Consider the following 12097-nt stretch of genomic DNA (forward strand, 5'->3'; position numbering starts at 1 on the left):
TGATCTACCCAAATTGAAGCCCTGCTAACTGTCCATTCATTCAAACAGAAAGTTTTCCACAGATACTCATTGACTTCCTATTGCTTACCAGACACTTTGCCAGGTAACATCAAAATGAATAGGATACAATCTGGTCTTATTCATTAAGCAGCTCATTGTCTAACAGCTTCCTTTAATTACATATGCCAAGAAAAGAGCAAACTTGATTGTCTTAATGGGACCTTGTCAGAAAAAAAGTTATGAAACATGTAGACAAATATTTATACTATAAACATTTGTATTGATGCCTGCTTTACATAGGATGAAATCAGATTCAAATTCTGTATCAGGGATCTTTGAATTAAACTATTTACCAAGTTCAAATGCCCTTATATCTTATGGTCTTGCTAAACAATACAGATCGACTAAATACCACTTAAACAGAAAAAAAAAAGAAGATTAAAAGTTATTTTTTGGCAATTGCTTACCAGGAAGTACAAGGCTGTCTGTGTTTCTTTGGGTCCGGCCTATCAGGGCAGTGGTCAGATTCACGTTTGGTTTCTTAAGTGGATTGGGTTTCTTCAGCGATAGTTTCATTTGCTTCTGTGACTTGACAACATTTGCAAAACTACCAGACAAGGACTGATTTATATACCGAGTTAAATTAGATAGGGCAGTTTGAGTTTTTATTTCAATTACCGATTCGACAAATTCCGTCAGACCTTTCTGAAGAAGCAGAATATCTGGTAGGGAAGCTTTGATCCTCTCAGGCATGGTAGCATTCAGTTCTGAAATGCTGGTGGAAGCATCGTGACACATTGTTAAAGCTTCATAGAGAGTTTTGTTAAGTAAAGAGAAATTAATGGAAAAGTGGATGGATTTGGTTTCCAGTGCTTTAAATCTGGAATTTAATGCCTGCCATTGTAGAGCTTGGTCTCTCTCATTTGCAGGCACACTGCCTTTTTTAAATGAAACATAATAAGGTATGAGGGTCTTGTTCACTTTAGACTCAATACCTTGCAACCGAGTTTCAAAATTTTTGGAAATCTTTGTGGCTGCAAGTATTTTTTCCTCCAAATGACTCAAATTCTGCTGGTATGTCGTGACTTGGGAACTGGTTTCATTGAACATTTGAGAAATCTTCTGAAAGTTGTAAAGACTTAGTTTTTCATCTTTAGGAATATATGCAAGAGCCTTGGCAACTTGTAAAACTAAGTTATATTTCTGATTGTCATTGACCAAAATCTGAATAGAATCATTCAAATGTTGGAACTGAGAAATAAATGTCAAAACAGTTTCCATATTTTGGCTACATTTTTGATGGGCCTCAGGATTATGCTTTATTGTATTTAAAGTCTCTTTTAACACGTAGTTATCTTGAATGGAATCAATGGCATTATTTATAATAGTTATTGTCTTATTTAGACCATCTTCTGTTTCTAAGGTATGTTCATTGATACGTCTGTCTAAGGCTTCACTACGAGTCTGTACTTCATTTCTAAGCAAGTTGTATCTTTTTGTAAGTTCTTTGATGAGAAAATTTAGACTGTTGACAGCACTAGTCAGATTTTCCACTTTTTTCTGTGTAGCTTCTGCTTCTTTTGGTTGCTCATATGTCATGGTCTCTCTAAGTGATGTTCTCTGCTCCAGCAAAGGCTGAAGAATCTCCATGTCATAAGTCAAGTCATTCAGCCGCTCATTCATTTTGTCCATTTTATCGTCCATTGGAAAGAGAACCTCCGCCAAGGTTTGGTTTAAAACTTGTAAATTCTCTTCTGTGTCCTTAATTTGAAACTGAAAATCCCTTCTGCATTTGGATAACATGTCTTCACATTCCTCCCTGACAGATTCCTTCTCCATCTCCAAAGTGAGGGTGAGATTGTTAATCTTGTTGTCTTGGATGTGCAAATCATCAAATATCTGCAGCAGTGTCAACCCGTGCTTCTTTATATTTTCTTGTAGAGTAGACATATGCCCAGTGACATTTTTGCTCATGGATTCAACAGCTGGAACACCCTTCTGCTCTGATCCTCGTTCAATTAATGAAAGGCGATCTTGCACTTGCTTCATTTTAGAAAGAGTCTTGTTGAGGGATTCATAATACAGAAAACTCCTTGAGTGCTCCTGTTCTAGAGCACCTTCTAAATGAGTCTGCTTTGCTTCTAGCTCTTTAAGAGGCTTCTCACATGTAAAAGTCATTTCTTGTCTTATATTCACAATGCGATTTTTTAGATCCAATATCTCCGTCGAAGTGGGCCTACTGTCCTGCATTGAAACAGATTTGTGCTGGGCTGCTACTGAAACCACAGATTCATTAACTTGTTGAACTATTTGCTTGGTGTTTTCAAGGTCCTCTGAGAGAGTCGATATGGTCTTGAAGAGCTGTGCTGTGGTCTCTTGCATGTCATTTTGAAAATATTTAAATTGTTCTCTTACCATCTCCTTCACCAGATCATTGAGGCTTTTGAATTTTAGACCTGGAGAAAGACATAATGAAAAACAATATGTGACACATGATTTTAATTATGTACACTTCAGATGTCTCTATAAAGATAAAAGTGTAAGACTAAACGTTAATAACATGAAGTCATAAAAAATATTTCTTGGCCACATTTACTTAGGAAATTTTAAAAATTACTGTACTTAATAGATGATCATCTTCTTAACTGATACATCTGAGGGAAGAAATCTGTTGCAGGGTAGCACACACTAGAACAATAAAACTAAATTTCTCTGGACAAAAGACATGAAGGAACTACCACTGGCTTCCGTTAGTAGATTCTTGTAGGCAGTGATTCTAGCTCTAGCCTTAGTCTGAAAATATATGGCTTTGGACTTTCTACCTTAGCGAGTAACACCTGGTCTTAGCTCATGACTGTTTATTATACTTCTAGTAGAGTGGACCTTTGAACAACGGAGAGATTGGGGTGCTGACCCTCCAAAACGTCAAAAATCCCCGTGTGATTTATAAGCGGCCCTCTGTTACATCCAAGGTACCTCTGAATCCACAGCTTCACATCCTCACATTCTATCACTGACTCGGGACTGTGTGGCCCGGCAGTATTTACTATTGAAAAAGTCTGTGTACCTGAGGGGACCCAAGAGGTTCAAACCTATATTGATCAAGGGTCAACTAATTAGGTTTCAGAGCTTGTGTTTTGAGTTTATAAAACCTAACAAATTGACTGCAAAGAAGAGATTTAATAAGATTCCCAAATGAGGAACGATATGAAGTAATAATCAAATGATCCCGCAATAGTTTCATTTTTTCCTGGTCTTATTTTGTTTGTAAAATTGTTTTTATTTTTTATTAAAGTATAATTGTGGTACAGTGTTGTGCCAATTTCTGCTGTACAGCAAAGTGGCCTAGTTATGTATATATTGTATATGTATACACATATTGTTTGTCTTCTATTATCTTCCATCATGGTCTAGCCCAAAAGGCTGGATTCAATTGTTTCTAATAAAAATAAAATAAAAACAATGAGCGGTTTGAGCACTAAAAACTAAATGAAATGAAAGAGGAATTTAAGATATACTTTATCGTATGACATTAATTCTTAACAACAGGAGAGGAAAACTTGCTACTAATGAAAACATACTTGTATCTCCTTTTTAGAAAGAATAGATTGGTTATGAGCCAGGGTGGTGGACAGCTCTAAAAGTAGCATTAAAAAAAAAAAAGGAAAAAGAAAAAGGATTTTGAACTATTTAGAATAGGCATGAATATTTTAAAATGAGTAAACAAACAAGCCTGTTACATACAAAAACAGAAACTGGGGAAAAAATAACATGTCTGAGGCATATTCATAGTCCATGGTGACAAAACAGATATAAAAGGAAGATACGTCCATTCAAATCCAACATACAGCAATGTCTGTAACATAATATATGGCAACAAAATACAAAGCGTTTTCAACAGGAAGGTCTGCACCATGGGGTATATTGTAAAATGAGTTATGACTACTGTGAATCCTATTCAAGAAAGGAGATTCTAGGATAAAAATATTTAGTCTCTACCTGTCTCTATTTTGTAGGCAAATGCTAAAAAATATTTAAGTTGCTTGAGAGACTTACATAAAATGTATAGTGAAAGAGAAGTTATACCAAATAGAATGATGTATTGCTTGAGTCATCTTGATATTAATTAATGTGGTACAAAGACAAAGCTGTGAATGTGTAAACATTTCTCTGGAAACCCTAGACCCTAAAGATAGATGATCTTTAGGGTCCAGAATTTCCAAAGTACAAAAATTCATTTTACATTTCTAGGCCTAATGGAAACTGAAATAAACTTAAAAGCCTAAAACCTATACGTGAAAATCAACTTGGATAGAAAAATAAATAAATAAAAGCATGTGACGATGAAATAGTAATCAGTGACACACCACACCCAAGTACTAAGGAAACACTAACTTGATTAGAAAAGATTAAATAGCTGCAGTTAAGAGAAGTCACACTGAAACAGTGTAACTATACTGAAATGCTTATGCATTTACTAACATGAACTAAGAAAGGTTTTAAAGCCTTTATTTTCTATATTTTACTTAGTATTTGACACGTCACTCATTTATACATCTATATGGAGTACATTCTAGATGCTGCACAGAAAATGAAATTTGTAAAATTAAATTTCTGATATTTAAAATAGAATATATTGGAATTCCCGTTGTGGCGTAGTAGAAGTGAATCCAGCTAGTATCCATGATGATGCGGGGTCTATCCCTGGCCTCGCTCAGTCGGTAGGAGATCTGGTGTTGCCGCGAGCTGTGGTGTAGATCGCAGATGTAGCTTGGATCCCTGTTGCTGTAACTGTGGCGTAAGCTGTAGGCCAGCAGCTATAGTTCCAATTCGACCCTTAGCCTGGGAACCTCCACATGCCACAGGTGTGGTCCTAAAAAGCAATCAATCAATCAATCAGTCAATCAATAAAATAGAATATGATGGCTTCACTGAGTGTAAGGCAATACCCAACATCAAAACTATTTTATTTTTTCTTTTTTGGCCATTCCTGCAGCATATGGAAGTTCCCAGCCAGACCGAATCTGTGCTGCCTCAGAGACAACAACAGATCCTTAACCCACAGCACCACAGTGGGAACTCCAGCAGTTATTTTTAATGCACTTTTTTACAGGATAATTTAGTTATTTCCTGTTGGTTAAAATTTAATTCTCATTACAACAACTAAACTCAATAAAATACTTAAGGTTAGGAATCAGACTTTTCTGGAATTTTTAACCTGGTAATTTTGGCTTTAAAATGTTTTTCAAGAGTGACAAGGTAACATAAAACTCGAGCATAATTGGATTAATTAATTGTGGACAATAAAACAGCAGGTTTTTAGTTCAGCAAGGGGAAAACTACAAGACCTGAAAGTCAGAAAAAAAGTGAAGATGGCAGAGTTCCCGTGGTGGCTCAGTGGTTGACGGATCTGACTAGGAACCATGAGGTTGCGGGTTCGATCCCTGGCCTCGCTCATTGGGTTAAGGATCCAGCATGGCCGTGAGCTGTGGTGTAGGTTGCAGACGCAGCTCGGATGCCGTGTTGCTGTGGCTCTGGTGTAGGCCGGTGGCTGCAGCTCCGATTTTACCCCTAGCCTGGGAACCTCCACATGCCACAGGAGTGGCCCTCAAAAGGCAAAAAGACAAAAAAAAAAAAAAAAAGAAGATGGGTTAAAAATACTGTAAATAGGTAAAATTCAGGACAGAATCTTGATTAAAGTAATTAGGAAAAAAGTTAACAAAAATTAGGTAATTTAGCTGTTCTGTTTTAAATCTTTAATGGAAAAATCCATTGGGCAAGGGTTAAAAACCACAGTGGTGTCTGAAAAGGAATCCAACAGATTATTAGCTTAAAAACTTGTTTCAGAAAAACAGGCTCTTCAGATATTTCTCAGAGTTCCCGTTGTGGCTTAACAGTAACGAACCCAACTAGTATCCAAGAGGAAGCAGGTTCCATCCTTGGCCTTGCTCAGTGGGTTAAGGATCCGGCATTGCTGTAAGCTGTGGTGTAGGTCACAGATGCAGCTCAGATCTGGTGTGGCTGTGGCTGTGGCTGTGGCTGGCAGCTACAGCTCTGACTGATTGGACCCCAAGCCTGGAAACCTCCATATGCCATGGATGCGGCCCTAAAAAAGACAAAAAAAATAAAGAATTCTCTAATTTGTTAATTAAAAAATCTGTGCAATAATGTGATTTTGCAAAAACACATCAAAGTGCTTTATGTCAAAATCTGAGTGGGCACAGCATATTAACTATTTGAATCTGTTTCATGTGACTCATGTTTTTCTACTTGCTAAAACATTTGATATTGTATTTGGTGATTTAACAGATATATATGACATCAGACATGTTGGCATGTCCCTTCTGTGGTTATAAATGCACAGCCTCGTCATAACATTCAGACACCTCTTAAGGTGTTGGGGCATTTGATTTTGAAGTTTCCCTGGCTGCTAGCAGATGAAGTGCTTCTCAACTTGGATGCAGAGTAAGCAAGAGCAGGGACTGTGGTTTTCCTAGCACCTTGGGGGTGAGTCTATTTTTTTGCTTCCTATATTAACATTCATTACCTATAAGCCCTCTGGTTCTCATAATTGATTGTGCTCAGTACACAATTAATGCCTCCTATTGAGGAGGGAATTTTGCTCTTATTATTGCTGTGAGTGTGTGTGTTTTGTGTGACAATGCCACAATTTTTGTTAGTAGTTTCACAACAAGCTGTTGACAGGCCTAACTCTCTCAGGTTATGATAACCAAAGTTTGTTAAACAAATTTTATTACTAAAGTTATGAACAATTAGGTACTGTTCCTATTTGACTTCTTGCTGATGCTGTCACTTTAGGGAAAAAGGTACTTATCTCTCATGCTTGCCATGGGTCAATTTTAGCCACAGGGAACATGCCAGAAATGGAGTCTTCCTTTCAGGTGGTTAATAGCATCGAAATTTACATGGTTAAAAAACAAAAATCATGGGGCGTTCCCGTTGTGGCTCAGCGGTTAACGAACACAAGTAGCATCTGTGACGATGGAGGTATGATCCCTGGCGTTGAGCAGTGGGTTAAGGATCTGACGTTGCCAGGAGCTGTGCTGTAGGCCAGAAGCTGCAGCTCTGATTTGACCCCTAGCCTGGGAAGCTTCATAGGCCTCGGGTGCAGCCCTAGAAAGAAAAAAAATATCATGATTGCTCTGTATTGGTAGATGATACGGAAACCTCCACCTTTTTAGTTCCTTTACCTGTTGACCACATAAAATAGAGAAAAAATAACTTGTGAGTGAGAGAAATGGGGTATGCAGTGAATATTTTTTTATGTATAAACAAAGTGAATGGGACCAGTAATCCTGAAACTTGGAAACATCCAAGTTGGAAACATCCAATTAGCCCAGCGAATCGAGATGCTCCTAGTAACCAAAATATTTGTCTAGAATACCTATGTCCTACCTGAAACTCTTTGCCTGGTTAACTCCACCTGACCCATTACTTATCCACTGAGATGGTTTCTTTTTGTGGAAGGCTTCCCTGATCCCCCCAGCCCACTGCACTGTTCATAGCACTGCCATAGCGATTACTCACTGTATATAAAACTCTGAGGTGGGCAGAATGATGCTGCCCCTCCTAAGATGCTCATACCCTAATTCCCTGAATCTGTGACGATGTTACCTTACATGCCAAAAGGGCCTTGAGAGATAGGATTAATCTTAAGGACCTTGAGATGAGAGATTATCTTTGATTATCCAGATAAAGGTCTCATGTAATCACATGAGTCCTTAAAGAGGGAAGAAGAGGAGTTCCCACTGTGGCACAGGAGGTTAAGAATCCAATCTATGAAGAGGCTCAGGTCACTGCAGAGGTGTGGAGGTGTGGGTTCAATCCCAAGACACAGTGGATTAAAGGATCCGGTACGGCTGCACCTGCGACCTATATAGGTCTGCAGCTTGGATTCAAGCCCACCCTGGGAATTTCCATATGCTGTGGGTGCAGCCATAAAAAAATAAAATAAAAGAAGAGGAGGGAGGCAGAAGAATGGGCCTGAAAGCTGTCATGAGGATTCAACAGCTGTTGTTGGCTTTTGCATATGGAGGAAGAAGGCCACGAGTCAGAAATGCAGTCGCCTCTAGAAGCTGGGAACAAGCCACAGTTTATAGCCATCAAGAAAGCAGGACTCTGTTCCCACAACTACAAGAAAAATAGGATTCAGACAACTTGAATTAGCAGGAACTGGATTATCCTGGAGATCCTCCAGAAAGGAACAGAGCCTGCTATTTAAGAGCATAAAATTCAGGCAAAACTGACTCACATTTATGTGACTATCCTGATATGTTTTAGAATATATTTTATTGATTACATTCCATGAGCTAGATAATTTGGGGGATAATAATGCACTTTATATGTATCCTCAATAACTTCATCAATATTATTGAGATTCCTGTGGATCTAGCTGCCTTGCTATTCATCCCTTAAACTCATCTTTATCTTGAACTGGAAACCTCAGTGGAAGCAGATTAAATGTGGTTCATTTTAACTATAAAGAAATACAAGCTAGACTCTAACAGACCAGGTACATAATGTCAATAGGTCAGATGAAGCATTCGATAGGAGTTGATTATATGAGTAAAAATAGTTAGATGTGTCCAATTATTTCAAAAATCGAGAGTCAAAGTATCTTATTGAAAAGCATTTGTGTCTCAGACTTCTATTCCACCAAAGCTAAAGCAAGACCCCAAAATGACATGGCAAAAGATGAATGAGTCATTTGCCTTTTTTCTCGACTGAATGAATTATATATTTCACTTTTACCTTTTAGAAAAGATTGAAATTCCCTGCCTTTATCTTCGGCGATCTTCCTTTCGAGGGAGGAGTACTTGTCCCTTACATCACTCACAGCCAAGGAAATGTTGTCAGTCTTCTTCTGCAGGAGGGTCAGTTTCATTGCCTGGTGGGTCATCTGTTCACTCATTTTTTGTGTCACTGCTGCATGTAGAAGAGAAAATGGGCAACATTTAAAATATGTGCTTAAAACCACTTACATGTCATGATAGGTTGAAAGGGAATTCAAATAAACCATGTTTGCCCTTCTTTATATGAAAACATAGACTCTATGCGCTCAGCAAAGAGCATCCTGAATTTGATACTGCTTAGGGGTAGAAGTTTGTAAAAAGCATTCCAATATCTTCGATTCCTAAAATGTTTTAACTTTGCCCAGGATTTTCGACCTCTCTCTCTCCTTAACCTTAAAGTGTTGTTGTTATACTTTTAATAGATGGAGAAACCAAGGGTCAGAAAACTAAAATAACTTGCTTGAGGTTACAGAACTAATGCCCATCTTCTGTTTTCAAATCAAATGCACCAGCATTAAATAGGTATATATATGTGTGTGTGTGTGTGTGTGTGTGTGTACATATATACATATATAGTGTGTGTAGTTTGTATCTATATTCTGGGAATTTCATTCTTCACTGAGGTATCTAATGAGAGAGAAAGCGGTACACAATTTAGTTTGAATCACTTTATAGAGCAATGATACTTTCTGTGCCTTTATGCATGCACTTCAATAATTCAATGAGGATTCTATGGTGTTTTATGAAAATTCTGAATTCCAATCCCTTGAGAAATTCGAGGACACTTTCTAAGCTATGTTCACCCACATTCTTAAAGAGATCTCCTTAAATCAGATTTTTCCATTTGAGTGCCTTATTTAGGATGACTAGATATTCGCCAAACATAATGAAATGTTTTCAGCAGTAACCAACTTTATATCTCTGAGAGATGAAGTTAGGTCTAGAGGAGTGGTGAATATTTAGGATTAGAAAGAGAAGAAAATATGTGACATTAAACTTGAAATCAACATGAAATTCTTGTTGATTCTGAGTCAGTTCTTTGCCCTAGTCAGTAATCAACACCCCTTGGCGATCTCTTATCAATCAATGGAAAAGAGCTTTCTTAGCTCCCTTAAAACGTTCAGGTCTTTCCATCCATGTCAAGGTTCTTTCATGACTGTGCTCCGTGGAGGACAGAGGTGTGATTTAACTTTGGAAACTGGTGATTTCCTTACAACCTAGTATGAAAGCATTTTATTAGCTTTCTGAGTCTGCGCACAGTTTCAGTAATTACACAGGCTCCCTGCGGGCTGGGAACCTGCAGCTCACCCACAACTTGCAGCAGCAATAGAAAAGGATTGAGAAGTGTGTTAATATGTCACCATCAAACATTTGACAGTCAAGTGCCGTCTTGTTGGCAACTTATCATAAACAGTGTTGACAATGACTGGGTTAGGGATGAGAGTAATTACAATCTGTGACCTGGGTCACCGCAGTCTTGCTGCTGCTGTTGCTGCTGCTCCGGTGTCCTTCTGCCAACAGCGGTGTGACTCTCAGCCTGGTTGCTGTGTATCAGCTGCTGCTGTTCCTGGGCTGGACAGAGCAAAAAGAGCAGAGAGAGAGTTAAGCAAGGGACTGCTGCATTTTTTTTCCCCTTCCTGAGTGGTAATGTGGCTGATGTGCATTTTCCCATGCGGTGAAGCATGATGGTCCCCAATGATTGCAGAATACACTGCCTCGCCCCCCTTCTGCAGGGCAATACGCCGCTATGTTGGTATTGGAAATGCAAGATTCTAGTTCTGTTTGGAAAACATTAAAATTATTCAGGTTTCCTTTTATGCGAAAACGGATAATCGTTTGGGGAATCTGTGTAAACGGTGGATGTAAACTGCCAGCATAATTGCTGTAAAAAGCTACAGCAGCTTTATAAGTGCACTGCCACGAAGACGGCTTGTTTAACAACGCAGTTTCCAACTGCTGCCTACTTAAGTGAGAGCTACAGGGTCTTTACTGAACGAATATCTGTTTAAGTGATGGTGCTACTTAAGTGGGTTTTCACAGATTTTTAAGAAATACATAGGCTCGAAAACAAAAACTGCAAGTAAAAGTAAACTATTAGAGGGTACATCTCAAGGGGATTCACCTGCATGAAATTTCAGAAAAATGGAAATTCTTATAAAATATATCTACTCTATTAAAGAATTGCTTCTCTTCTCCCATAAATCAAGCAACGTCTTAAATGGCAAAATAAATAATCATTAGGGAAAACAGTTTAGAGGGAAGATTTATTTAAAATGCTGAACACATCCAGTAATGTATGTTCTGTAATTTGCAGATTTCTAATGAACAAATGTATCCACTGAAGTCTGCATATAAGATAGGAAAAACAAGTGTTTGGTGTCTGACTTTGCTTTTTCCCATGTGAAATTAAGTACCAATAAAACTGCACCTCTGGCATATGTTAATTATACCCCTAAGGCATGTGTGACTCTGACAATAATACTAGAGCATCTCTTCTCCCTAGAAAGTGTAATATATTTAGCACTGATTTGAGTTAGTCTCTATTGTTACATTGAATTTTGCATTGCTTTCTTCTGGGCATTGTGCTAAATTAATGAATCTCCATTCATGTCCAAGGTTTTTGTTTTGATTTTTTTTCTCCACTGCATTATAGACATTATAGAAAGTTTTACAAAATTGTTGATTTATTTGGTGGAAGAAGATAATCTGCAGCTTGGAGAAAGTGTACTTATTTAGCAGCTCCAGTAGGTGGGGAAAATGTTAACATTCTGCCAGGTCCTACCAATGAAAAGCTCCTAGCCCAAGTTCAAATTAATTTATACAAACACATCTTAAATAGTGGTAAAATTTTTTAAATCAAGGTTCCTTCTTAGATGATGTAATAAAGCATTTTCTTGGCAGCTAAAAATTATCCACCCAAGAGGGTTACTAGAGAGTAAAGCAATGGCTCTCAAACCAGGGTCCCTGTATCAGTATCAGCGTCATCTGGGAACCTTATACAATTTGTAGGCCCCATCCCAGACCTGCTAATTTCAGAAACTCTGGAAGGAGGCAGCAATCTGTGGTTTAACAAGCTCTCCAGGTGATCGCAAAGCACACTAAGTTTGAGGATCAGTGGACTAGAGCGTGAAGATAAATCTTCCTTAGCAACTTCCCATGTCATTACATCCCCGGTTTCTCTTAGTAGAGGAAGAGCACTCAGAACACAGGTTGTTGAGTATCTGCAGCAAAAGGAACAGGTGGGTTTAACAGGATGAACCCATGGCTTCTTTTTTTCTTACTGC

At 38.2% G+C, this 12097-nt stretch overlaps 1 protein-coding gene and 1 long non-coding RNA gene across 2 annotated transcripts in view; one reads left to right on the forward strand and one right to left on the reverse strand.

The window, feature by feature from the left end:
- LOC106504767 (uncharacterized) overlaps nucleotides 1–12097 on the forward strand; it is a 120609-nt gene that overhangs the window by 54465 nt on the left and 54047 nt on the right. The window lies entirely within an intron of this gene.
- The window catches only part of MMRN1 (multimerin 1), a 59469-nt gene that overhangs the window by 12030 nt on the left and 35342 nt on the right, over nucleotides 1–12097 (reverse strand). Inside the window, exons 4-6 of the mRNA XM_005666992.4 lie at nucleotides 10275–10385; nucleotides 8773–8946; nucleotides 468–2456 (exon numbers count right to left, since the gene is read on the reverse strand). Of these exons, the coding sequence (XP_005667049.3) occupies nucleotides 468–2456; nucleotides 8773–8946; nucleotides 10275–10385 (2274 nt within the window). The remainder of the gene's footprint in view (nucleotides 1–467; nucleotides 2457–8772; nucleotides 8947–10274; nucleotides 10386–12097) is intronic.

The sequence above is a fragment of the Sus scrofa genome, chromosome 8 (assembly GCF_054392235.1).
Source record: "Sus scrofa isolate SSC_HxYL_T2T_F1_AM1 chromosome 8, Sscrofa_HxYL_maternal_Yorkshire_Landrace_v2.0, whole genome shotgun sequence".
Taxonomy (NCBI): Eukaryota; Metazoa; Chordata; class Mammalia; order Artiodactyla; family Suidae; genus Sus; species Sus scrofa.